This window comes from Melozone crissalis, unplaced genomic scaffold (genome assembly GCF_028551555.1).
Source record: "Melozone crissalis strain CALT ecotype California unplaced genomic scaffold, PUWL_Pcris_2 ptg000222l_1, whole genome shotgun sequence".
Taxonomy (NCBI): Eukaryota; Metazoa; Chordata; class Aves; order Passeriformes; family Passerellidae; genus Melozone; species Melozone crissalis.
Window position 1 is genome coordinate 698,029 of NW_026535985.1, and position 27,936 is coordinate 725,964.

Here is a 27,936-nt window from a genome sequence, read left to right on the forward strand (position 1 = left end):
AGGTGGCACCCTAAGGACAGTCTAGAGAGGTGTTTCCACCTCCTGGTGTCACCTCTGGGGGAACAGGGACACGAATCTGATGGAAGGAAGCACAAATCCCTCAGAGATTTAACACCTCTGTCATCAATACCAGCTTGGGGACCCAGAGGTGACCAGCACAGCCCCGGCCCCCTGCCAGCTAAAGGTGGCATCACAAGGACAGCCCTAAGAGGTGTCCCCACCTCCTGGTGTCACCTCTGGGGACATGAATCTCATGGAAGGAGGCACAAATCCCCCAGCACAGCTGCTTCCCTGCCAGGATTGCTCAAGGATGCGATCCCTGTAAAACAACCCCAGGATTGGAGGACAAGGCCAGCAGGATAAGCTTGGAGAGCTGGGGGAGAGCAGAGAGTTCTGGCCATGACATGAGAAGCAGCAGCAACAGATTTTAATTATTATTTTTTAGTGCTCTGTTTGGCTCAGAAATTCCTTGGAAGCCCAAGTGCAAACAAACAAGGACATTGTCTGGGGGGAACACGTGGAGGTTGGAATCTGCTTGAGAAATCCCACGGGATCACAAAGTCCCCGGAGGTCAAGGAGCTGCCACGGAGCACTGAGGGTCCGAGGGGAGCTGTGACAGGTCCCCAAGTGTCCCCTTGCCCCATCCCAGAGGGGTTTAGGGGCTCAGATGAACGCCCCTGTGCCATCCTGGTGCAGCCTGAGCCTCTGCCCTTGATTCTGCCAGGCATGGAACACTGCAGGATTGCCACAGGGAGAGGAGGAGAGGGACAGCAGGATGGGAGGAAGGATAAGACAAGTTCCTCTTGTTGCAATTCAGTGCTGGCAGGAAGGACAAGCCCTTCCCATGCTTCATTCTCATCATGGGGGTGAGCACTGAGGGACACTGAGCACCCAGGATGGTCCCTGTGGAGGCAGGGACAGGCTGGACCCCTCCCCACATCATCCCACCTGTGCTGGCCATTGGTACCAAGCCCTGAGACCCTCCACCCCAACTGATGGTGGAGAAAAATGATCCAATTCCAGCAAAAACCAGAAATTTTTGTAGGAGAAATGGATGGAAAGCTTCATCAGGCCCTGATTTTTTAGTGTGTCCCTGAAAAAAGACCTGGGAGTGGCCAGACCCCCCAGCCCAACTGACAGTGGAGCAAAATTATCCAATTCCAACTCAAAATGGGAATTTTTGTAACAGAAAATTCCAACACAAACCAGGAATTTTTTTGTAAGATAAATGGATGGAAGGATTCACCAGCCTCTGATTTTTTAGTGCATCCCAGAAAAAAGACCTGGGGGCAGGGAAGCAGCCAGCTCAGATCAAGTGAAAAAATCAGTGCCTGTGACAAATATCCAGGGGCAGCGAGGTGGGAGCCGAGGGGGAGGCGCTGCAGGAAGCCCTGAGGAGAGCAAAAAGCTTCGGGAGCGTAAAGACCGAGGGGAACAATAAAGCTCTGAGGACACCGGGTCGTGCCAAGGGCTGTTAACAGCCCTCATTTAACACATCTCCCGTGGCACAAGTGACAGAAATCGCTGCAGGACAGGGAGGCAGGGGAGCCTCATCCCAGGGTCTCCCCCTGCTGCTCTGCAGCCCCTCAGCATCAATCTCCCCCCATCAGAGGGGTTTGCAGCTCAAACCCCATTAGCAGCAGGCGCCAGGGAGGTCCCCGTTCCTGCTGGGAGCAGATAATGCCATAAAGAAGGAAATAAAGAGGGAAAGCACTAATTGGATTCGCAGTGTCCTGCAGGAGAGTGACATTATCTCCTCATCCCCACACCAGCGGCATTGGGGGAATTCACTCCTCACTTCCTTTGTGATGAACCAGAGGCGCCTAAAGAGACCCCCCCCTAAATTCCAGGGACACCCCAAAATCCCAGGGACACCCCAAAAATCCCAAGGAAACCCCAAAAATCCCAAGGAAACCCCAAAAATCCCAGGGAAACCCCAAAATCCCAGAAGGGAAGCAGGAAGCTGAGCCCTGTCCTGCTCAACTCCACGTTATCTACGGCCTGGGGAGAGCAAAGGGCGAGGCCTCACCCTAAAAATACACCCAGCCCTAAAAATACACAGGGTGAGCTGAAATTAACTGTGCACACACACCCTGAGCAGCGGCCACAGCCTGCCCTGCCCTGCCACACACAGAGTCGGGACCCCCAGGACCCCCAGGATTCCTAGAAGCCCCAGAACCCCCAGGACCCTCAGGATCTTCAGGACCCCAGGACTCCTAGAAACCCCAGAATCCCCAGAACCCCCAGGATCCTCAGGACCCCCAAGACCCTCAGGACCCCCAGGACTCCTGGGACCTCCAGGACCCTGAGAACCCCAGGGCCCACAGGATCATCAGAACACTCAGGACCCCCAGGTCCCTCAGGACCTCCAGGATCCCCAGGACCCTCGGGACTCCTGGGACCCTCAGGATCCCCAGAACCCCCAGGACACCCAGGATCCAAAAGGTCCTCAGGACCCTCAGGATCCCCAGAACCTCCTGGATGCCCAGGACCCCCAGGATCTTCAGGACTTCCAGGATCTCCAGAACCCCCAGGATCCTCAGGACCCTGAGAACCCCCAGGACATCCAGGATCCTCAGCACCCCCAGTCTCCCAGGACCCCCAGAACTCACAGGACCCCAGGGACCCCCAGGATCCCAAGACCCTCATGACCCCCACGACTCCTGGGACCTCCAGGACCCCCAGAACCCCCAAGATCCCCAGGACCCTCAAGATCCCCAGGACTCCCAGGATCCAAAAGATCCCCAGGACCCCCAGAACCCCCAGGATCCTCAGGACCCCCAGGTTTCCCAGGATCCTCAGGAGTCCCAAGACCCCCAGAATCTCCAGGACCCCCAGAATCCCCAGGACTCCCAGGGTCCTCAGGACCCTCAGGACCTCCAGGACCTCCCAGGACCCCCAGAACTCCTGGGACCTCCAGAACCTCAAGGACCCCTGGGACTCTCAGAACCCTCAGGATCCCCCAGGATCCCCAAAACCCCCAGGACCCTCAGGACCCCCAGAACCCCCAGTTTCCCCTGGGACCCTCAGGATCCCCAGGACCCCCAGAACTCCCAGGACCCCCAGGATCCCCAGGACCCCAGCTCAAATCCCACTGCCCTCAGCAGAGAATCCCTCTCAGCTCTGAGATCCACCCAGGACCTTCACTCCTTTGCAGAAATCTGTTCCATCCCAATTTGCCCACCCAACGGCCCAGTGGGTGAGGTAAGGGGATCCCTCTTCCCCCTGGAAGCCTCCCCATTTTCAGGAGGCAAAGGACACCCCCAGGAGAAGCAAAAACCTGACAGACACCCACTGCAAGCTCCAGATCCCCCAATTCCACCCCAAATTATTTGGGCAAAGGATAAAAGCAGTGACAGCAATGGTGTCCCACATCCCAGCTGTGGCACTCACTGCTCTGTGCATCCATGGAAGGTGCTGGAAGCCCACTGGGACCCCTCAGAGAGCACCAAAATCCCAACCAGTAACTCTCCCTCCCATCCTGACTGCAGAGCTGGGAGCAGCAAACCCAAACTAGACACGGAGCTGTCACCATATTTGTTCTGGCCACAGAGCCACCAGCAGAAGGAAATGCCGCCAGCCACTCACACCACGACTCAGCGGCACCCACAGAGGCACCTCTGGGTTGAGAGTTTGCTCTTGGTCACTTTTTGGGGCGGGATTTGGTCGTTTTTATGGGGTGGGACCAAAGGAAGCAAGAGCTGCCATCCCAAAACTTGCTCCACTCCTTTCTGTATCATTTCTCCTCATATCTGCACACCAAGAAATTACTAAATTTGATAGAAATAATAAAAAAAGGAAAGGGAATGACCTGTGGGAAGTTCCTTCCCAGTTCCACCCACCATGGCCTGGGAATTGGGGATGGGGGAGCAGAACAAGGAACAGACACTCACGGTGCAGGCTCAGGGAGATGTTGATGGACCTTTCCTCCACAAAGCCCTTCAGGTTGGGGATCTTGGCACACTTGAGGATGGTCTGGGAGGCGCTGTCACCCACGTGGACCCAGCAGACCGTGTCCTCCACGTAGTTGAAGTCCATGGCCGTGGTCTGCTTGGCGCTGGTGGGGGTGATGTTGGGCACGGGGGCCCCGCTCAGGTACGTGGCCAGGATGTTCTGGGAGTTGGCAATGAGCAGCACAGGAGGGCGATCCACGGGCTCTGGGGACAAGGAGGGGACAGCAGGGTCAGGGCACAGCTCAATCCTGTGGATGTAAGCCCAGGGAAGAGCCCAATGTGGAGAATTCAGGGGGTCGTGGTGTGCAGAGCTGCCCTGAAGCACCACCTGAAGTTCTCCCTGCTGAGGTTCTCACCGTTCTTGGCCTTGCAGGATCTGTTGTCTGGCTGCAGGAGATAGCCCTCGACACAGCTGCAGGTGTAGGAGCCCTCTGTGTTGGTGCATGTCTGGCTGCAGGTCCCATACACAGTGCATTCATCAAAGTCTGGGAGAGACAGGAAAAAAAAACAAGGTTTGGACCAGGAAAAACCTTCTTTTGCTGCTTGAAGAGGAAATGAAGCCTCACAGTTTGCCCAAGGTGGAGCTGGAGAGGAGGGAGTGATGCCTGAGCCAAAGGGACCCTCACAGCAGCCTGCCAGGGAATCCCATCCCATGGATCCCATTCCATAAATCCCATAAATCCCACCCCATCCCATCCTATCTCATGGATCCCATCCCATCAATCCCATCCCATCCCATGGATCCCATCCCATAAATCCCATTCCATGGATCCCATCCCATCCCATAGATCCCATCCCATAAATCCAATCCCACAAATCCCATCTCATAAATCCTATCCCATTCCATCAGTCCCATAAATCCCACCCCATCCCATAAATTCTATCTCATCAATCCCATAAATCCCATCAATCCCATAAATCCCCTAAATCCTATCCCATCCCATCAATCCCATCAATCCCATCCCATAAATCCTATCCCATCCAATCCATCCCATCCCCTCCATCCCATAAATCCCATCAATACTATAAATCCCCTAAATCCTATCCCATCCCATCAATCCCATCAATCCCATTCCATAAATCCCATCTCATCCCATCCCATCCCATTCCATCCCATCCCATCCACCCCATCCATCCCCCCATCAATCCCATCAATCCCATAAATCCTATCCCATCCCATAAATCCCATCTATCCCATAAATCCTATCCCATCCCACAAATCCCATCCATCCCATAAATCCTATCCCATCCCATCAATCGCATCCCACCTGCTCCATGCTGCCCCCAGCTCTCCCCATCCCCTTTCCCACCCAGCCCAGCCCCACCTCTGCAGCTCCTCCTGTCCTCAGCCAGCTGGAAGGAGTGGTTGCAGTAGCACACGGGGCCGGACAGCGTTGGGGCACAGTGGTGCTGGCAGCCCAGGGCTGAGCAGTTGGCCAGTTGTTCTACAGGGATGGAGGAGAGAGGATTTCACCCGGAATGGACACCAAAGATCAAGGGTTGGGTGAGCAGGATCATCAGACCCCATTAGGATCACCAGACTCCATCAGGAACACCTAACCCCATCAGGATCACCAGACCCCATCAGGAACACCCAACCCCATCAGGATTTGCTGAGAAATTTCACATTTCTCCCACCCAACAACGTTGGGGCACAGTGGTGCTGGCAGCTCAGAGCTGAGCAGTTGGCCAGTTGCTCTACAGGGATGGAAGAGAGAGGATTTCACCCAGGATGGACACCAGGATCAAGGGTTGGGTGAGCAGGATCACCAGACTCCATCAGGATCACCAGACTCCATCAGGAACACCCCAACCCCATCAGGAACACCCAACCCCATGAGGATCACCTAACCCCATCAGGATTACCTAACCCAACCAGGAACACCTAACAGGGAGCAGGGGTTGGGGTGACAATTTGGGGTCATGGCTCAGGGTCACAGCTTGGGGTGATGGCTTGGGGTGACAGCTCAAGGTGACAGCTTGGGGTGATGGCTCGGAGTGATGGCTTGAGGTCATGTCTTGGGGTGACAGCTCAGGGTGATTGTTTGGGGTGACAGCTCGAGGTGACAGCTCAAGGTGATCACTTGGGGTGACAGCTTGGGGTGATGGCTTGGGGTCATGTTTCAGGGTGACAGCTCGAGGTGACAGCTCGAGGTGACAGCTTTGGGTGACAGCTCCAGATGATTGGGGTGACAGCTTGGGGTGATGGCTTGGGGTGACAGCTTGAGGTGACACTTGGGGTGATGGCTTGGGGTGATGGCTTGGGGTGACAACTCAGGGTGACTGACAGCTTGAGGTGACAGCTCAAGGTGACAGCTCAAGGTGACAGCTCAAGGTGATCACTTAGGGTGACAGGTCAAAGTGACAGCTCGCGGTGACAGCTTGGGGTGATGGCTTGAGGTCATGTTTTGGGGTGACAGCTCAAGGTGATCACTTGGGGTCACAGCTCGAGGTGACAGCTCACCTGCCCACACGTGGGGCAGTGGCAGGCTGGGACTCGCAAGCAGCTGCCAGGAAATGCAGGAAATGCAGGAAATGCAGGAAATGCAGGAAATGCCTCCCTGGGGTGGCACCAGCTGCGGGCAGGGGGCACTCAGCACCCAGCTCAAGCCCCACCGAGGGCTGGCAGCCCCAGCGTGCCCAAACCTGCGAGCACCAGGTGCCCAAAGCCCTGAGCAGCTGCCCCAGCATGGCTCACGTGGCTCAGGAAAATCAGATCCCACTTCAGCAACAAGAGCTCTCACTGAAATATTCATTCTCAGCTCAAGCACAGCTGCAGGAGCTGCTCCCATGGGATCCAGGCAGTGGAAAGGAGCTGGGTCCCAACAGGGAGCAGCCCTTTGGGGTCAGGGGTCTTGGTGGAGCAGCACAGGAGCCCCCCAGCAGGAACAGAAGGGCTGGGGAGCAGAGAGGCTCTGGAACACAAGGTCAGGCCAGGACACACATTGCTGAGCGATTAATCTGCACAGCAGCACGCTGGTTTAGGGAGTTTTCCAGCAGGATTAGCCACAGGGACAGGCCAGGAGCAGGGGACAAAGCTCCTGGAAATTAGGGAAAAAAACCCCACAGTGGTATCTCTTATCTGGACCAGAACCCCAGGGCTGGAGCTTTTAAGCCCAGGAGACAATGCAGCTATTTCATGGCTGCAGGCTCAGGAATGATGGGCATTCACTTCCAAGCGGCTCTGGATAATCTCTGGATCTGTGGCTGTGCTGAGCTGAGTGTGGTGGGGTTGAAATTCAACAGGAGAAAACAGGAACCTCATCATTCCTATTCTATTGGGGCAGCCCCCCATTCCTGGGACCCCCAAACCTCTGCTTCTGGTTGGGTTAGGGTTAAGGTTAAGGTTAGGGTTAGGATTAGGGTTAGATTTAGGGTTCTCTCACAGCACTCATTTGAGAAAAAATATATTTTCATGGCTGTATTGGTATTGAGTCAGCATCAAACCATGATGGACTGTGCTGTGCTGAGTGTGGCGGGGCTCACATTTAAGAGGAGAAAACAGGAACCTCATCACTTCTACCCATTGGGGCAGCCCCCTTTCCTGGGCCTGTGGGACCCCCAAATCTCTGTTTCTGGTTGGGTTAGGTTTAGGGTGAGGATTAGGCTTAGGCTTAGATTTAGGGTTAGGGTTAGGGTTATCTCGCAGCACTCATTTGAGAAAAAATATATTTTTATGGCTGCATTGGTATTGAGCCAGCATGAAACCATGACAGACTGTGCTGTGCTGAGTGTGGTGGGGCTCACATTCAAGAGGAGAAAACAGGAACCTCATCCCAAAACAGGAACTCCAGCCCTGTTGGGGAGTATCCCAGTGGTCAGCCCCCCTTTCCTGGGACTGTGGGACCCCCAAACCTCTGTTTCTGGTTGGGTTAGGATTAGGGTTAAATTTAGGACTAGGGTTAAGGTTAGGGTTAGGGTTAGATTTAGGGTTATCTCACAGCACTCATTTGAGAAAAATAGATTTTTATGGCTGCATTGCTATTGAGCCAGCATCAAACCTGAGTGTGGTGGGGCTCACATTTAAGAGGAGAAAACAGGAACCTCATCCTAAAACAGGAACTCCTACCCTGTTGGGGAGTACCCCAAGGGGCAGCCCCCCTTTTCCTGGGATTGTGGGACCCCCAAACCTGGTCACATCTCACAGCAGTCATTTGAGAAAATAGATTTTCATGGGTGCACTGGTACTGAGACAGCATCAAACCGTGACAGCTGAATGTGGTGGGGCTCACATTTAAGAGGAGAAAACAGGAACCTCATCAATCCTCCCTCATTGGGACAGCCCCCCTTTTCCTGGGACCCTCAAACCTCTGTTTCTGGTCACATCTCAGAGCACTCATTTAGAAAAAATATATTTTTATGGCTGCATTGGTATTGAGCCAGCATCAAACCATGACAGACTGTGCTGAGCTGAGTGTGGTGGGGCTCACACTCCAAAGGAGAAAACAGGAACCTCATCCTAAAACAGGAACTCCTACCCTGTTGGGGAGTACCCCATGTGGCAGCCCCCCTTTTCCTGGGATTGTGTGCCCCCCAAACCTGGTCACATCTCACAGCCCTCATTTGAGAAAAATATATTTTTATGGATGCATTGCTATTGAGCCAGCATCAAACCATGACAGCCGAGTGTGGTGGGGCTCATATTCAAGAGGAAAAAACAGGAACCTCATCCCAAAACAGGAACCCCATCCCAAAACTCCTCCCCTGTTATGGGGTACCCCATTGGGGAACCCCCCTTTCCTGGGCCCCCCAAACCTACCCCTGCAGTGCGGGCCCTCGTCGGAGCCGTCGAAGCAGTCGTGGAGGCCGTTGCAGAGTTTGCTCATGTGGATGCACAGCTCTGTGCCCAGGCAGTTGTGCTCGTTGGGTTGGCACCGTGACACTTTGCTCTGGGGACCTGCAGGGCACCAAAGGGCACAGGGGTCAGCACAGGGATTGTGGCTCTCTGGGTGCCAACTCTCTCCTTGTTCCAAGACTGTGGCATGTGGGGGCCCCTCTGAGCCCAGCACAAGGAGATTTAATCTTCATTATTAACTGGAAAAATTACAAAGGAGGGCAGGTTTTATTTTTAAGCTACTCTGAAAAGAAGCAAGGCATGGAGACAAACAACAAACACACCATAAATCCATGAACGGCCTGAAACCCCAGGAAAAGCTCCTGCAATGTCCAAGCTGGAGGTGGCTGCAGGGGTGACAATGAGCCCTGCAAATCCTGACCCCTCTCCCTGCCCCAAATCCACATTTCAGGGCTGAACTACCAACACATCTCTGCCCAGCCAAAACACTGAAATCCCATTTTCCAGGGGCTGCTTGTGCCTCCTCACCCTCCCCTCAGCAGGGCTGGCAGAAATAGCTCTGAGGATCCCCCCGGGCCCCCAAAAGCAGTGAGAAGAGGAGATCCACAGAGTTATTTTGGTGCTATTTCCACAGCACACAAAGTGTCCAGGCACGGTCCCATTTTAGCCCAGTCACCTTCACCAGGAGCTCCAAGAGCAGAGTTTGCCCTAAATAAGCTCCAGCTCTCCTTGGAGAGGAATGTGACACCACACACAGAGCTCTGTGTGCTGGTTCATCCTCACATCACATCTCTGAGGGACACTGGGGGTGATTCCTGGGCTAAAGGAGGGGAGAAAAGCCCTTGGAAACACAGGGGGCTGTGGGAAAGCCCAAAGTTTGTGACACTTTCCCCCCAAACTGAGTAGGATCCTCAATCCATCCCAGCCAAAACTTCCCTGTGTCCATCCTGGGCAGTGACACCAATTTCAGCTCAAGGGGTGCCTGGAAAATGGGAATTTAACAATTTAACAGGTTCTACATGCACTGAGTCTCTAACACATCCCAGTATGCTCCCAATTAGCAGACTGGCCTGGCACTGGGGTGATCCTCCAGGGTACATCCTCATCCCACACCTCTGAGGGACACTGGGTGTGATCCCACCATCATCCATCTATCCTTGGGCTAAAGGAGGGGATAAAAGCCCTTGGAAGCACAGGGGGCTGGGGATCACAGTGCCCAGGATTTGTGATCCCTTTCCCCTCACATTGAGCAGGATCCCCAATCCATCCCAGCCAAAACTTCCCTCTGTCCATCCTGGGCAGTGACACCAATTTCAGCTCAACGGGTGCCTGGAAAATGGGAATTTAACAATTTAACAGGTTCTAGAAGCCAGATCTCTGCCCTGAGACTCAAACACATCCCAGGGTACAACCTCAACCCACACCTCTGAGGGACACTGGGTGTAATCCCACCATGATCTCTGGGCTAAAGAGGGGATAAAAGCCCTTGGGAGCACAGGGGGCTGTGGGGAGGGAACCACAAAATCCAGAGTTTGTGACACCTTCCCCCCCAAACTGAGCAGGATCCTCAATCCATCCCAGCCAAAACTTCCCTCTGTCCATCCTGGGCAGTGACCCCCATTCCAGCTCAAGGGGTGCCTGGATAATGGGAATTTAACAATTTAACAGGTTCTAGATGCCAAATCTCTCCTCTGAGTCTCAAACACATCCCAGTATGATCCCAGTGAGCAAACTGGCCTGGCCCTGGGGTGATGGGATCCTCAGGATGTTCAGGCTCTGTCACAGCCAGCAGGGATTTGATCTTTCCCTGTTTTCCAGTCCCAGAGCATCCAGCAGATGATTCCTGGGAGAATTTCTTACTGCACAGATTTATTTTTTAATAAATAAAATTTAGAGGGTTAGGCCCACAGTAATTGCAAATTATGGGTTAATTAAGTAACATCAATATATGGACCAGAAGAATGGAGGGGCTGGAGTGAAGAGCCCAATTCATCAGTCAGAACTGCTCTGCCGTGTCCATTATTCCCTGCAAAGAGCCTGGATCAAAGCACTTATCCCAAACAGGGCCAGGATTAATCCACAAGCCACTTTGTTTGCTTTTCACCGTGTTGGTGCTAATAAATGAGCCAATTTATTCCATGTGACAAGCTTGTGGTACACCCCAAGGAGCTGAATTAGATAGGAATGTTTAACCTCAAAAAACCACTCAGGAAAAAATAAAAAAGGATAGAAAAAAAAGCAATTCTTCCTCCTGCTGCAGTTGATTTGGCAACAGCCCAGGGTGATGCAGATGGGGTGGAAAATACAATGAGGGAAGAGCTGGAGGAGCAGGGGTGGGATGGTCACACTTGTGCCATCAGGATGGACAGGGATGGAAGCACTGAGGGTCCTGGTGGTGCCTCTGGGTCACTTCAGAGCTCATCAGGACCATGCCAAGAGCAGATCCAGCAGGGATCCAAGGCATCCTGAACCCTCAGATCAATGGATGGACCAAGCAGGCACAACAAATTCCTCCCTCAGAGCCCCTCATCTTTGATCTCCAACAGGATGGAGGCTCCTGTCCAAGTCTCAGGAAAGCTCTGTGGAGCAAAAATCTGATGGTGCAAGAACAGTGTGAGAGCCACTCACACCAAACAAGCAAGGGACCTGAGCAAAACCAGGGAATACTTCAAAGGAAAAGGGACCTGAGCAAAGCCAGGGAATACCTGAAGGATTCCCCAGGGAGAAAAAGCTGGCACGTGCCTGACAGAATTTCAAGAACTCCAACAGGAGAACGCGAACAACGCTGGGCTCCGGAGCCTGAGCAGGAGCAGCGCTCGCAGCCCGGCTCAAACACAGATTAAATGAGTAATAAAAGTAAAAAATGAGAGTAATAAAAGTCATTTTTCTCCCTTGCCAGGGAGATAAGGGAGATGAGAGGCTGCTGGAAGTGGTGTGAGAAAAGCTGGCCTGGCAATCCTGGAGATAAAAGGGGCTGACAGGTTGGGAATGAGCCTGGGCAGGAGCAGGGAGGCTCCACTCACGCCCTGGGCACACAGATGTGCCCTGGCACCCCAATCTCCATGTCCTGGGGGACACAGCATCACCCTGACACTCTCACAGTGTCTAGAAGTGGGAACTGGGGGAGGTGGGCAGAGCCACTGAGGAAAGTACAGCCCCTCCAGAGATCAGCTGGGCATGGAACTGCTCCTGAAGAACTGAAAGATTCCAGAGTTTGGGGTCTGTGGTGGTGATAAAATACACAGAGCCAGTCCCACACGTGGTGAGGAGAGAGGAGATGCCAGCTGTGGTCTGTGTCTCACAGAGGCTCCAAATTCCCTGTCCTGGAAGTGCCAAAGATGTTCCAAGGGGCACAGGGGCATCAGGGGTCCTGTGTCCTCCAAGGATGAGCCCTCAGGGGGCTTGGACCAAACCCAAGACTCAGAAAGAAGAGATGCCAGGCTGTGGTCTGTGTCTCAGAGGCTCCAAATTCCCCATCCTGGAAGTGCCAAGGATGTTCCAAGGGGCACAGGGGCATCAGGGGTCCCATGTCCTCCAAGGATGAGCCCTCAGGGGGCTTGAACCAAACCCAAAACCCAGTCCCATACATGGTGGTAAGGACAGAGGAGATGCCAGGCTTTGGTCTGTGCCTCACAGAGGCTCCAAATTCCCCATGCTGGAAGTGCCAGGAGGGCACAGGGGCATCAGGGGTCCTGTGTCCTCCAGGGATGAACCCTCAGGGGGCTTGAACCAAACCCAAGAGTCCTCCAACATCCATGACCCCCTCACAGAGGGTTCATCCACAGCACCAGAGGCTGCTCCCAGGGAAGAGAGGAAGAAGATGGAGAGGGAAGAGCATCCAAGGGGTCCGTGCTGCCGTCACCTGTCCCCGTGGATGGAGCACAGACGCACGCAGCGAGCAGAACACGACAATCAGGACGGATTTCTTCCAGCCTCTGAGTCCTCCTGCTGTAATTTTCCAGGGCTGCTGATTGACTGGAGGCAGGCAGCCCATCCCAGCCCCCCATCCCTCCCACGGAGGGGCCGTTGCATCATTTTTGCCTTAAGGAATAAACAAACGCGGAGCCGAACCAGGAGCTGCTCTGGAGGAGATGGTTCCGCCAAGCAAATAGTGAAGGGGGAATCTGGGATGGGGGACAAGGAGATTCTGCTGGGTTCTGTGGTGGCTGTGTCCATGTGGGACATGGGGACGGGTGGTTCTTTGCTCCAGCCTGGCCACAGCAGAGATCCCAACACAGAGGGACTGGTGCAGCTGCCATCCTTGGTGTCACCACAGCTGAGACCCCTCTGCAGACACCCCCCAATTCCCACCCCAAAACCTCACATAAACCATCCAAGTTCTCTGTTTCCTCCCAGAGAGATTCCATGACCCCATCCAGAGCGTGAAGTGGGAATCTGGGTGGGAGAGCTGGGATGGGGGACAAGGAGATTCTGCTGGGCCCCGTGGTGGCTGTGTCCACGTGGGACATGGGGATGGGTGGTTCTTTGCTCCAGCCTGGCCACAGCAGAGCTCCAGGCACAGCAGGACTGGCACAGCCACCATCCCTGGTGTCACCACAGCTGTGACCCCTCTACAGACACCCCTCAATTCCCACCCCACACCTCACCTAACCCATCCCAGTTCTGGGTTTCCTCCCAGAGTGACTCCACCACCCCATCTGAGGGAGCATCTCCAGAGCTGAGCCCACCAGTGAGCCCAACCCAGCATCCCAATCCCAAACCCCATCTGGGACAGCGATGTCCCCTGGCCAGCTGATCCCTGGGACTTCCAGGGATCTCCTTCCCTCATTCCCCGTGCCCAGGAATGCCAAAGTGCTGAGGATGAGGGTGACACTGCTGCTGACTCTTCCTTCCTGGTGCACATTCATTTTGATGGAAATAAAAATAATGAGTGATCCCCTGTTCCCAGGCGGCTGGGATGGAGCCATGGACGGACAGATGGACGGATGGATGGAGGAATGGATGGATGGATGGATGGATGGATGGATGGACGGACAGATGGATGGATGGATGGATGGATGGATGGATGGATGATGGAGGGATGGACGGATGGATGGATGGATGGATGGATGGATGGATGGATGGATGCATGGATGGATGGATGGATGGATGGATGGAGGGATGGATGGAGGGATGGATGGATGATGGAGGGATGGAGGGAGAGAGGGAGGGAGGGATGGATGGATGGATGGATGGAGGGATGGATGGATGGATGGATGGATGGATGGAGGGATGATGGATGGATCATAGATGGATCATGGATGGATGGATCATGGATGGATCATGGATGGATGGATGGATGAGTGATGGGTGGATGGACGGACGGATGGACGGAATGGACACCTCCCACCCAAGGGGCTGCAAGGCAAGCTGAGGTAGAACATTGCGCAACATCTGCCTGGAGTCCTGTAACACCCATGGAGAGATGGAACAAACCCAGAGGAAGAGGAAGAGGAAGAGGAAGAGGAAGAGGAAGAGGAAGAGGAAGGCATACATACATATCTCGGGAGATTCATCCGAGCCATCGGGACAATCCTTCTCCCCGTCACAGCGCCAGCCCTTAGATATGCACGTGATCTGATCTTTGCATGCAAACTGTTTGGGGCTACAAGTCTTCGGTGCTGGATGAAAAAAAAAGAAATAAGGATAATAAACAACATCAGTTTTCTTCCCAAGGACAAGTTGTTTCAAAAAAAAAAATCAAATTTCAATTAAAGGCCAAGATTGGTTTGGGGTTTTTTTATTTTGAGGGGATGATTTCTTTCCTATGGCTTGGCAGAAGTTTGAGCCCGGCACCGGATCCATCAAGCTTGCCCCTAAGGAAAGGAGGAAATTTAAGCTGGAGCATTAATTACACCGGGAGAAAACAGGAGTCGAGCGCTGTGATGCACTCGCAGATTTTAAAGATCATTTAACTTGGATGAATTAGCTCCTGGGAGCCAGAGGCGCTTCGTTTTCTGTGCTAGGCAAGAGAAAAAGCAGGGCAAAAAACAAGAGAAGCCAAATGAGAACAAATTAAAAAGTAATGGTTTTTTAAATCATGAGGACAGCAGCGGGATGGGGATCCATCCATCCCATGGATGGACCCCAGGGAAGGCTGACCCCACATCCTTCATGGGACAGGGAAAAGGGACAGAGGGAAAAACAGCAGGAAAAGCCAAAATCCAGAGTTTGGGGAGGGGAAAAGGCTGGGAAGAGGCTCCTGCCCGTACCTTGGGGGGGGTCATTGCAACCCCCAAACATCGGCTGCAATCAGGGGTCATTGAAATGGGGGGCAATGACATGGGGGGATCATTGCATCCCCCAAATATGGGCTAAAATGGGGGTCACAGCCATGGGGGGGGGGTCACTGAAATGGGAGCGGTCATTGCACCCCCCAAACATGGGCTGAAATGGGGGTCACTGAAATAGGAGGGGACATGGCACCCTCTCAAAAGGAGAGGCTGTAATGGGGAGTCACTGAAATGGGGGGCACTGAAATAGGGGTCACTGAAATGGGGGGGGGCACTGAAATAGGGGTCACTGAAATGGGGGGGGGGGGGGTCACTGCCATGGGAGTCACAGCCATGGGGATCACTGCCATGAGGGGGGACATTGCACCCTCCCAAAAGGAGAGGCCATAATGGGGTCGGTCACTGAAGTGGGAGTCACTGAACCACGGGAGGGTCACTGCCATTGGAGGGGGTCACAGCCATGGTGGGGGGGTCACAGCCCGGGGGGGGGGGGGTCACTGAAATGGGGGTCACAGACAGCAATGGGGGGGTGCCATCACTGTCCAGCCCCAGCCCTGGGGGTGGCCGGAGCTCTTGCAAACCCAACACAACTGTGAGCCCTTGTTCAAGCAAAGGCAGCCACGCACGCAATTCCCGAAACATTCATCTCGTGGCATCCCCGCTCTCCTGCCAAATTCCCCTCTCCCAGGATCCACTTCACTTCCTGCTCAGCCCGGGAAAGGGGGGGATCTGTGATCTGTGATCTGTGCCTGCATCCTCCTCCTGCCACGGGGCTGCTCCTGTGGAGCACAGGAGACTGAGAGGGGAGAGGATGAGGATGATGCTGTCCCTAATCCCAACCCCATCCCTGAAGGGTGGGAGGACACTTCCCACCCTGTCACGACCCTCAGGGCTTTGCGTGATGCTGTTTGCTGTGCTGGGAGCGTGGCTCCTCCTGCCAACCTGCTTCTCCTGCCTCCTTTCCTCCCTTCCTCACCGGCGGCGTGGGAGCTGCTGCTCGGCTCTGCCAAGATGGAGACTGGACAGATTAAAATGGATGGAGCATCCCTGGCCTTCCCCTCCACCTTCCCAAGCCTGTCCTGCCACCTTTCCTTTTCCTCCCACCAAGCTCAGGGAAAGGATCCTCTGCTCCAAATCCAGCCCTTCCACCCCATCTTCACACAGAGCTCATCTGACACCTCAATCTCGCAGCCACAGGCACAACCAGGGCAGGATTCATTAAGAAAACTTGGCCTTCTCCTCCACCTTCCCTAGGCCCAGCCTGAGCCCGTCCACCTTTCCCTTTCCTCCCACCAGGCTCAGGGACAGGATCAGAGGATCCATCTTGGCTCCAAATCCAGCCCTTCCACCCTCTCTTCGCACAGAGCTCATCTGACACCTCCATCACCCAGCACAGGAACATCCAAGGCAGGATTCATTAAGAAAACTTGGCCTTCCCCTCCACCTTCCCTAGGCCCAGCCTGAGCCTGTCCACCTTTCCTCATCCTCCCACCAGGCTCAGGGACAGGATTCTCTTCTCCAAATCCAGCCCTTCCACCCCCTCTTCACACAGAGCTCATCTGATGCCTCCATCTCCCAGCCACAGACTCATCCAAGAGTCTCATCATTCATTATTCATTAAGAAATCTTGGCCTTCCCCTCCACCTTCCCTGTCCACCTTTTCCTATCCTCCCACCAAGCTCAGGGACAGGATCCCCTGCTCCAAATCCAGCCCTTCCACCCTCTCTTCACACCGAGCTCATCTGTGCCTCCATCTCCCAGCCACAGGCACATCCAGGGCAGGATTCATTAAGAAAACTTGGCCTTCTCCTCCACCTTCCCCGTCCCCTTTCCTCATCCTCCCACCAAGCTCAAGGACAAAATCCTCTGCTCCAAATCCAGCCCTTCCACCCTCCCTTCACACAGAGCTCATCTGACACCTCCATCTCCCAGCCACAGGATTCATTAAAAGAACCACAGCAAAGAGCTGAGACTCTCTTGGATTTCCTGCTCCTCCTCATCCTCCCAGGTCTGCAGCAGCCACAGCGTGACCTGTGGCTGTGGCAGCCACTGCAACCCACAGGTTTCACTTCCCAAAGGAGCAGGCAGAGCTAAAGGAGGGCAAATCCACGGGAACCCATTGCCAAGTGGTTGTTTGTGGGATGGGAAAACAGGAGCTTGTTTTGTACTGGGGACAGCAATCACAGAATTCACAGAATCACAGAATCACTGGGTTGGAAGAGAACTTTAAGATCATTGAGTACAACCCCAGTCCAATCCAACCCAACCAAACCCTGGCACCCAGTGCCACATCCAGGCTTTGTTAAACACACCCAGGGACGGTGACTCCACCACCTCTGTCTGTCCTGGGAATACCCAAAATTCCCAGAATTCACAGAATGACCAGGTTGGAAGAGAATTTTAAGATCATCAAGTCCAGCCCTCACCAGTGTTGAGTTCAGCAGCAGGATGACCTCCCTGGTCTTGCTGGATGATTCCTTCCACCATTCCTGGAGCAGAGATGCTGGAAGGAGCCACCACTCAGCACCAGCACCTCCATGCTGAGCATCCCCAGCTCCAGGACCAGAGTAGGAACACCTGAGATTCCTTCCAAGCACTGACACCATCCTGAGGACACCTGCCCTTCCGTCCATGCAGGATGACCCCAGAGAGCTCCTCACCACCACAGGGCCACCCAAATCCATCCAAACCCACCCAAACCTATTCCAAACAATGGGAAGAGCCAGAAGCACCATGGCTCTGGCACGGCCACCACGACTCAGGTGCAGCCTGACCAGTGTTGAGTTCAGGGGCACAATGACCTCCTGGTCCTGCTGGCCACACCATTCCTGGAGCAGAAGGTCATCCTGAGGACACCTGCCCTTCCAGACAGGAGCTGATCCATGCAGAATGACCCCAGAGAGCTCCTCACCACCACAGGGCACCCAAACCCATCTCTTCCACCATTCCCACCCAAACTCATCCCCTCCACCATTCCCACCATGGGAAGAGCCACAGGAACCACAGCTCAGAGCAAGGAAAAGATGGAAGGCGATCACTCCCGAGGCTCCTCAGCATTCCCTGCTCACTCCCTGCCCTGGCACAGCGTGTTCCCAGCGGGTACAACACCCTCAGTGCCAGGTGGACAATCAGAGAAGGTGTCTGTGTTCATGCATCCCTCTCCCAGAGCCAAAACTCCCTTCAGCAGCGGGGATGGGGAATAAAGGAGCCTTCATCACACACAATGGGCGGCTCAGAGCGGGGCTGGGGCAGCTGCAGGGACACGTCCCTGCCTTGGCAGCCAGAGGAGAGAGACCCCGGCTCAAAAGGGGACTTGAAAGGGACAAAACTGCGCTAAAAGCACGGCAGAAGTTCGTCAAAATAGGTGAGAGATGAAGGGGAAATAAACACACCCAAAGGAGGGTCTGAAAGCAGAAAAAATGGCATTAAAACGTGGCCAAAAAAATAAAAATGGATAGGAAAAGTGGAGAAATAAAAGGGTCTCAAAAAAGGCCCTACCCCAAAAAAAGGGCCAAAATATGATGGGAAAATAAATGCACCCAAAGGAGGGTCTGAAAGTAGAAGGAATTATACTAAAATGTGGCCAAAAAAGGGACATGGAATATGGAGAAATAAAAGGGTCTCAAAAAAGCCCCTACCCCAAAAAGATGAGGGGGACGGTGGGGTCCAAAAGCAGAAAAAATGGCACTAAAATGTGGCCATGAAAAAAAAGGGATAGGAAAAGTGGAGAAATCAAAGGGTCTCAAAAACGGCAGGTAAGAAAAGGGCCCCCAAAGAGGTACAAAATAAAAGAGGTCCCCCAAAAAAAGGGTCAAAAGATGAGGGGAAAATAAATACCCAAAGGAAGGTCCGAAAGGAGAAAAAATTGAACTAAAATGTGGTCAAAAAAGGGAGAGGAAAAAAGGAGAAATAAAAGGATTTCAAAAAAGAGCCTACCCCCAAAAAAAGGGCCAAAAGATGAGGGGACAGTGGGGAAATAAATACACCCAAAGAAAGTTGCAAAAAAGGAAAAGTGGAGAAATTAAAGGGTCTCAATTCATGGCCACTCTTCCCAATCAGAGCTGAGCCCCCGTGGGACCTTCCCAGCTTGGAATTTGTGACACAAAAAACCTTGGAGTCACCCAAGACACAAAGTCAACCACAAAATCCACCAAAACCACATCAGACACTTGAGGCTTCATTTCTCTCCCCCACATCGTCCAACCTTTGTCCCCAGACTACAGAAAAAAACCAGGATTTGTTCCCTTTTTTTGTGTTTTAAACCAGGATTTGTGCTGTTTTTTTTGTGTTTTCAGAACTTCCAGGGTCCTGGAGTTCCCTGGGCTGCTGGAGCTCCAGGCTGATCCTCAAACCCCAAACCCAGCAAATTTTCCACCTCCCAAAAGCTGAACTAAGTAATAGAGACATTTAAAATACCAAACCCTCAGGTTTGAGGCACATTTTTCCAGGGTGTCTTGGAGTCACCCAAGACACAAAGTCAATCACAAAACCCACCAAAACCACTTGAGGCTTCATTTCTCTCCCCCACATCATCCAACCTTTGTCCCCAAACTACAGAGAAAAACAGGATTTGTTTCCTTTTTTTTTGTGTTTTCAGAACTTCCAGGGTCCTGGAGTTCCCTGGGCTGCTGGAGCTCCAGGCTGATCCTCAATCCCCAAACCCAGCAAATTTTCCGCCTCCCAAAAGCTGAACTAAGTAATAGAGACATTTAAAATACCAAACCCTCAGGTTTGAGGCACATTTTTCCAGGGGGGAAAGGGAAAAGGAAAGGCTCAGCTGTTTGTTTTGCATTTAAGCACACCATCCCAAAACAGTTCAAATGCATTTTTGCCATTCTTCCATCCGGCCCCCCTCGGAAAGGGGAAGATTCAAACCAGATCCCTGCTCTGGAGCTTCCAGGACCTCAGGGCTCCTGGCCATTCCCACAGGTATGTGGTGGAGCTGGGGGATGGGGACAGCCCATTGCTGAGTAAATATTGACTTTAAAATACGGTTTTTCCCCTCCTTTTTCCCCTTCCAGTCGGACTATGGAATCACGAGGCATTCACCTTCCTCAAACAAACAAAAAAAAAATTATTTGGAGAAGGAAAACCTGGCTCTGCTGTGCCAGAGGTGTTGGGATGGGACAGGCTCTGGATGTGGGGGCTCTGATGGGCCCTGGACAGGGTTCACTCTGATTCTGCCCCTTTCTGGAACCCCCAAGGAGGCAACAACAAATCCAAGCAGAACCAAACCCCACCATCATTCTTTCCCACTCATCCTGTTCCATACATTCTCCCATTTTTGCCCACCTGGACACTCCCCATGGCAAGGGACACCCATGGACTGGGAGCCACTGGATCCCTGCACTGGGATGGGGAGATGCCATCCCAATGTCCCTCTTTGGGGTCAAGCAAGAGGTGACAGCTCCAGGGTCCCCAGCAGCCCTGTCACACCCCAGAGGGACAGGCAGGGCTGTCATCCCCCTGTCATATCCCAGAGGGACAGGCAGGATGAGCCCAGCACCCTCTGCTCATCCCTAAATCCCACCAGCACATCCCTGGCTCTTTCCCACTCATCCTGTTCCACAAATTCTCCCATTTTTGCCCACCTGGACACTCCCTATGGCAAGGGACACCCATGGATTGACACCCATGGGACATGGATTAGGAGCCACTGGATCCTTGCACTGGGATGGGGAGATGCCATCCCAATGTCCCCCTTTGGGGTCAAGCAAGAGGTGACAACTCCAGGGTCTCCAGCTCCTCTTTCACACCCCAGAGGGACAGGCAGGATGAGCTCACCACCCTCTGCTCATCCCCACATCCCACCAGCACATCCCTGGCTCTTTCCCACTGGTCCCATTCCAGATTCTCCCATTTTTGCCCACCTGGATATTCCCCACGGCAAGGGACACCCATGGATTGACACCCATGGGACATGGATTGGGAGCCACGGGATCCCTGCACTGGGTACCCCATGGAGATGCCATCCCAATGTTCCTCTTTGGGGACAAGCAAGAGGTAACAACTCCAGGGTCCCCAGCTCCCCTGTCACACCCCAGAGGGACAGGCAGGGCTGTCATCCCCCTGGTCACACCCCAGAGGGACAGGCAGGGCTGTCACCCCCTGTCACACCCCAGAGGGACAGGCAGGGCTGTCATCCCCCTGGTCACACTCCAGAGGGACAGGCAGGATGAGCCCAGCACCCTCTGCTCATCCCCACATCCCACCAGCACATCCCTGTCCCTTTCCCACTCATCCTGTTTCACAAATCCTCCCATTTTGCCCACGTGGACATTTCCATGGCAAGGGACACCCAAGGGACAATCACGGATTGGGAGTCACTGGATCCCTGCACTGGGATGGGGACATGCCATCCCAATGTCCCCCCTTGGGGACAAGCAAGAGGTGACAGCTCCAGGGTCCCCAGCGCGGGCACTGGGATGGAATTCCCATCATCCAGGACCTGCCTCCACACCCAGACAAAGAAACAGAGCGAGGATGTGGGGGGGGGGACAGGGAGGAGGAGGAGGAGGAGGAGGAGGAGGAGGAGGAGGAGGAGGAGGAAGGACGGGCGAGCGCATCCCGAGGGAGGCAGGAGATGGAGGCAGGAGCTGCCCACAGCATCCCCGAGGAGGGGGAAGGGGGATTAAAAATCATATCAAAATGATATCAAAATGATATCAAAATGATATAAAAAGCACATTGCGGCTCGCAGGGCTGCGTCCTGCATCACCTGACTTCAAACGCATCCGGGGGGAGGCGATTTCCATCAGGAAATGTGCGAGGAATGCGCTGCCCCCTCCCCATCCCGCCCAGCCCCTTCCCCTCCCCGCTCCCCGGGCTCCAGCAGCTCCGCCGCCTTCAGATGAAATCCATTAAAAAGAAAAAAAAAAGGAATAAAGGAAAGATTTGCATTTTAAACCAAATTCAGGAGCCGTGCTGGAGCGATCCCCGCCTCCAGCCCCAGTCCGCAGCAGAACGAGCTGAAAAATGGAAGGAGATGGAGCTGGATGAAAGGAAAGCTCTGGCATTGCCAGAAATGGGGATAATAATAAAAGAAATAAAAAGAAAAAATAAAAGAAATAAATGAGAAATAAAGATAAGATTAAAAAAATAAAAAAATAAGAAATAAATATAAAAGGAAAAAAGAAAAAAGTAAAAAGAAAAAAGGAAAAAGGAAAAAGGAAAAAGGAAAAAGAAAAAAAAAAGGAAAAAAGGAAAAAAGAAAAAAGGAAAAAGGAAAAAAGAAAAAAGGAAAAAGAAAAAAGGAAAAAGGAAAAAGAAAAAAGAAAAAAGAAAAAAGGAAAGAAGAAAATAAGAAAAAAGAAAAAAAGGAAAAAAGAGAAAAAAAGAAAAAAGAAAAAAGATAAAGAAGAAAAAAAGAAAAAAGAAAAAAGGAAAAAAGGAAAAAAGAAAAAAGATAAAAGATAAAAAAGAAAAGAAAGAAAAAAGAAAAAGAGAGAAAAAAGGGGAAAAAAAAGAAAACAAGAAAAAAGAAAAAAAAAGGAAAAAAAGGAAAAAAAGAAAGAAAAAAAGAAAGAAAAAAAGAAAGAAAAAAAGAAAGAAAAAAAGAAAGAAAAAAAGAAAGAAAAAAAGAGCTGGATCATCCAGACTCTGGCGGGGAGGGGCAGCTTCAACCCCACAGCCAAAGGGGATTCAAGGGAGAATCCCATTTTTTGAGTATTATTCTTTTTGCAGCTTATCTGCCATTTAAATGGGAAAAAAATGCGAGGTGGGGGAGAAAAAAAGGGGAAGAAAAAACCATTTACAGCCAGGAAAAAGGTGCCTAAATCCCCTGAGTGCAGTTGGATGGGGTTCAATCCCTGCCAGGGTGCCCTGTGTGCCCTTTTTTCCTTCCTCAGAGGATGGATGGGGAGGAAGGAAAAAAGGGGACCCCACCTCCCCTACCTGGGAGCCTTAATCCCAGCAATAGCAGAGGGATGTTTATACCCTGGGCAGAGTTGGGAACCCAAACAGGATCCGCCGTGGTTATTTATGGCCTGTGGCTGGAGCTGATAAGGCTCCCTCCAGAGCCCTGGAATAAAGCAATTCCACAGCATAGATTAATAGGCATTTCATCCCAGCAGCTGGAAGGGAGGGAGGATGGGGAGAGGAGAGGAGGCTGCCAGGGGCTTGGTGGGGCAGGAGGGTCTGTGCTTCCTCCCAGCAGGCCGGGCATCAGCTCGCCAAGGCTTTCAAAGGCTTGGAGCACGGCCAGAACCATTGGCCTTAATTCATTAGTCAACTCAATTTCGCTGCCTCCGCAAATAAGGACTTTGTCTGGGATGGGGAAACGGAGCAGAGCAGCTATTGTGCCCTGGGAGCGGGCAGAAAGGGCCCTTTGAGAGGACACTCTGCTGGAATAAAAGTCACTTTTATCCCAGAATAATTAGCATGCTCTGAGTACACTAATTATTCCGGCATAAAGGGACTTTTATTCCCAAGCAGAACGGGGAGCTGCTCTGGATTCGGCTCCACCTGCTCCGTGTGAATGGAGCCAGGGATGATCCAGCTGGGATTTGGGATCCTTGGGGTGGATTTGGGATCCTCAGGGTAGATTTGGGATCCTCGGGGTGGATTTGGCATCCTTGGGGTGGCCACACCTGTGGCTCCTCACTGTGGCTCTCAATCCATGGGATTTGGGATCCTCGGGGTGGATTTGGGATCCTTGGGGTGGATTTGGGATCCTCGGGGTGGATTTGGCATCCTTGGGGTGGCCACACCTGTGGCTCCTCACTGTGGCTCTCAATCCATGGGATTTGGGATCCTCGGGGTGGATTTGGGATCCTTGGGGTGGATTTGGGATCCTTGGGATGAATTTGAGATCCTTGGGGTGGCCACACCTGTGGTTTCTCACTGTGGCTCCCAATCCATGGGATTTGGGATCCTTGGGGTGGATTTGGGATCCTTGGGGTGGATTTGAGATCCTCGGGGTGGATTTGAGATCCTTGGGGTGGATTTGGGATCCTTGGGGTGGTCACACCTGTGGCTCCTCACTGTGGCTCCCAATCCATGGGTGTCCCTCGCCACGGGGAGTGTCCAGGTGGGCAATAATGGGGGAATGTGTGGAACAGGACCAGTGGGAAAGATCCATCCCAAGCAGGGCAAGGTCACCCCTCAGGAGATGCTCTGAGAGGCTGGAGAACATCAAGGCATGAGGAGATGGAGATCCAGACCTGTTCCAAACCTCCTGATGTCCCCTGATGACCTGGGTCCACTTTGGGACCTCAGCATCTCCCATTGCAGTGCACATGGGGGTCCCACCCCAGCCAGAGCACTGTCACCCCTCAGAAGATGCTCAAAGAGGTTCAGCTGGATCATGGAAAGAAAATTTAGGATTTTAAACAGCTGAAAGGGTGTATGGATGGGCATCAGAGAAGGCAGGGAGGAGAGCACAGCACTAGTGACTAAACCAGGCTCCAAATTCACTTTTCCCAGAGGAAAACACCCTGCAGGCCAGCAGAGGAGAGGTTTCACTGGTTTTAACCCCTGTAAGTTGCAGAGAAAGAAAATTTAGGATTTTAAACAGCTGAAAGAACGTAGGGATGGGCACCAGAGCAGCTGGGGAGGAGAGCACAGCACTGGTGACTAAACCAAGCTCCAAATTCACTTTTCCCTGGGGAAAACACTCTGCAGGCCAGCAGAGGAGAGGCTTCACTGGCTTTAACCTCTGAAAGTTGCAAGGAAAGAAAATTTAAGATTTTATACAGTAGAGACGGGCATCAGAGCAGCCGGGGAGGAGAGCACAGCACTGGTGACCAAACCAAGCTCCAAATTCACTTTTCCCGGGGGAAAACGCGCTGCAGGCCTGCAGAGGAGAAGGAAAGGCTTCACCTCTGTAAGTTACAGGGAAAGAAAATTTAGGATTTTATACAGCTGGAAGAGCATAGGGATGGGGAGGAGAGCACAGCACCGGTGACTAAACCATCTCCAAATTCACTTTTCCCGGGGGGAAACGCGCTGCAGGCCGGCAGAGGGGAGGCTGAGCGAACCCATCTGGAAGGGCCGGGGCTGCGGCAGGAAGCGGAGCCGCGGCCGCGGGCACCGACCCAAGGATGCGCGGCCGGACCGGAGCGGAGCGGGGCGGAGGCGGCACCGCCCCCGTTCCACGCCCGGTGCCCCGGAGCAGCCGCCCAGAGCGCGGGGAAGGCGGCTGGAGCGGGAAGTATTAAAGCCAAGTGCTTCCTTTTGCAAACAATAAAAAAGCACCACGATACCCGCCGGGAGGAAATGTTTCACAGCTTTTTCCTTGGGTTGGGAGCAGCTCCCGGTGCCTGGAGAGGATGGGACCACCGATGGGACCATTCACATTTATTGATAGGAATAATAATAATTATTATTATTATTATTATTATTATTATTATTATTATATATAATAATTGATATAATAATAATATATAATTATAAAATAAAATAAAAATAAAAATAAAATTAAAATTAAAATTAAAATTAAAATAGAATAAAAATAAAATAGAATAAAAATTAAAATTAAAATTAAAATTTAAAATAAAAATAAAAAATGAAAATAAAAATAAAAGTAAAAATAAAAATTAAAATTAAAAATAAAAATAAAAATAAAAATTGATACAGAAGTTTGGGTTGGATAATTAAAGTCATGAAGTGAGCATGATAAAAAATCAGGGCTAGGGTTTAGTTGAGGCATTAAGGACGAGGGAAGCCCTTTTTCTTTAGTTTAAAATGCTAAAGATGGTTCATAGCTTCTTAATGATTAGGATGATATTAGAGAGGATCAGCTGGATCATGGTTTGGGGTGTCTGTGCCCCCCTCAAGTGACACAAATCATCTGGAGCTGCTCTCCTGGCATGGACAGAGCCAGGGAGAGCCCAGGGGTGGTGACACTGGCAGCAGGGGACAGGAAAGATGAGTGGCATCAGTAGGAGCTGGATTGGGTGGGCACACACTGGCACACCAGAGGGGCAGGGTGGGCACAGGGGCATCCTGGTGCTCCCCAGGGCTGAGGATTTGTGTCCCTGTGCCACCCTTTAGGCCACAACATTCCAGTTTTGAGAAAATCACCAGCATGCAGGGCACAGGGAAGCAGAGGGAGGGGACCCCCAGCACCTGCCCATCCTCAGGATGAGACCCCCAACACCTGCCCATCCTCAGGATGAGACCCCCATTACCTGCACATCCTCAGGATGAGACCCCCATTACCTGCACATCCTCAGGATGAGACCCCCAGCACCTGCCCATCCTCAGGATGAGACCCCTCAATATCTGCCCATCCTTAGGAGGTGACCCCCAGCACCTGCTCATCCTCAGGATGAGACCCTCCAATATCTCCCCATCCTCAGGATGAGACCCCTCCCGATATCTGCCTGCCCCCAGGATGAGATCCCCCCCAATACCTTCTTGTCCCCAGGATGAGACCCCCATTACCTGCCCATCCTCAGGATGAGTTCCCCCAGTATCTGCCCATCCTTAGGATGTGACCCCCAACACCTGCCCATCCTTAGCATGAGACCCTCAACACCTGCCCATCCTCAGGATGAGACCCCCAATATCTGCCTGTCCCCAGGATGTGCCTCCCAACACCTGCCCATCCTTAGGATGAGACTCCCCCCCAATCTCTGCCTGTCTCTAGGATGTGACCCCCAATATCTGCCCATCCTCAGAATGAGACCCCCAACACCTGCCCATCCTCAGGATGAGACCCCCCCCATATTTTCCTGTCCCCAGGATGTGACCCCCAACACCTGCCCATCCTCACCGTGCTCTCATTTGCAGCAACACCATCTGGCAAAAGCCTAATTAGTCCACTCAATTAAAGATGCAACTTCCAACTCAATTAGCCTCCCTCCCAGACATCCACAATTCCCACTGCTGCCCCAATCCACACGTTTTGGACACCACAGAGCTGCTCTCACCTTCCTGGAGCCAGGGATGCTCTTCCCATCCCTCCCCTCGGTGGCAACGCAAGCACAGTCCCACTGGAGGAGCTCAGAGCTGCCAGCAAGGTCATTTATCCAAGAATTCTGCTGCCAAGCCCAGGAGAGGTGCTGGGACTGTCTGTGATCCTGCACAGCATCTGCATGACTGCAGCTCTCCCTTCCCTGCCTCAGGAAGGACACTGGAGTCTAAATTTAGCCCTAAAAACGGCCAGACCACGTTGAGGAACTCAACCTCTCACGATGGAACAACATCCAGGCCAACCCTGACGGCCCAGCCTGTGTTTTTCCTTCAAAAATAAAGAAAACAACGAGTTTGAGCCGAGTTAGAAAATGCTGAAAATATTTGGTGCGGCCGCAGCCGGCAGGTCAGGCTGGCCAGGAAAAAAGGGCTGGAAAGTTCAGTCAGCAGCAAAACCTGGGCTGTAAATAGCTCGAGGTGGATTGCAAAACCTCAAGGAGAGGGGGGGGAAGCATCCAAACTGCAGCTGGGGGAGATGGGAGAGCCTGAGGATGGCAGGGATGGATGAAAAAGTCCCTGGGCACTCTGAAAGGCACCAAGGCCAAGTTCCTGGAGAGGGAACACAGCTGGACAAGCTCTCTGGGAGGTGATGGAGATAAAATTCATGCCAAGCACAAGGAGGGTCCTGTCAGCCTGGCAAAGGCAGGATTGTGAGAAGGAAAGAGGTTGATGTACCTGCTGCTCTCAGGTGCCTCTCCTGGGGTCAGCACCCACCCCAAGGAGCCCCTTCCCAAATCTGGGACCACTGCATTCACCCCAGTGGAGCCCCATGGGTGGTTGGGGTGAGCTGGGAGAGGACTCTGGGAGGCACAAGAAAGGATTTATCTGCTCTAGGAAAGTGCTTGTAGTGGATCTGGGAACTGAAATCATTCAGTGACAAAGGCAGGACTGTGAAAAGGAAAGAGGCTGATGCATCTGCTGTTCTCAGCTGCCACTCCTGGGCTCAGCACCCACCCCAAGGAGCCCCTTCCCAAATCTGGGACCACTGGATTCATCCCATGGGTGAGCTGGGAGAGGACTCTGGGCTTGGCAGGAACTC

The 27,936-nt window shown here is 52.7% G+C and overlaps 1 protein-coding gene across 1 annotated transcript in view; it reads right to left on the bottom strand.

Moving 5' to 3' along the window:
* LRP1 (LDL receptor related protein 1) overlaps nt 1-27,936 on the bottom strand; it is a 120,313-nt gene that overhangs the window by 86,011 nt on the left and 6,366 nt on the right. The window contains exons 2-6 of the mRNA XM_054294216.1: nt 14,247-14,369; nt 8,713-8,850; nt 5,279-5,398; nt 4,310-4,438; nt 3,894-4,157 (exon numbers count right to left, since the gene is read on the bottom strand). Coding sequence (XP_054150191.1) covers nt 3,894-4,157; nt 4,310-4,438; nt 5,279-5,398; nt 8,713-8,850; nt 14,247-14,369 — 774 coding nt within the window. The remainder of the gene's footprint in view (nt 1-3,893; nt 4,158-4,309; nt 4,439-5,278; nt 5,399-8,712; nt 8,851-14,246; nt 14,370-27,936) is intronic.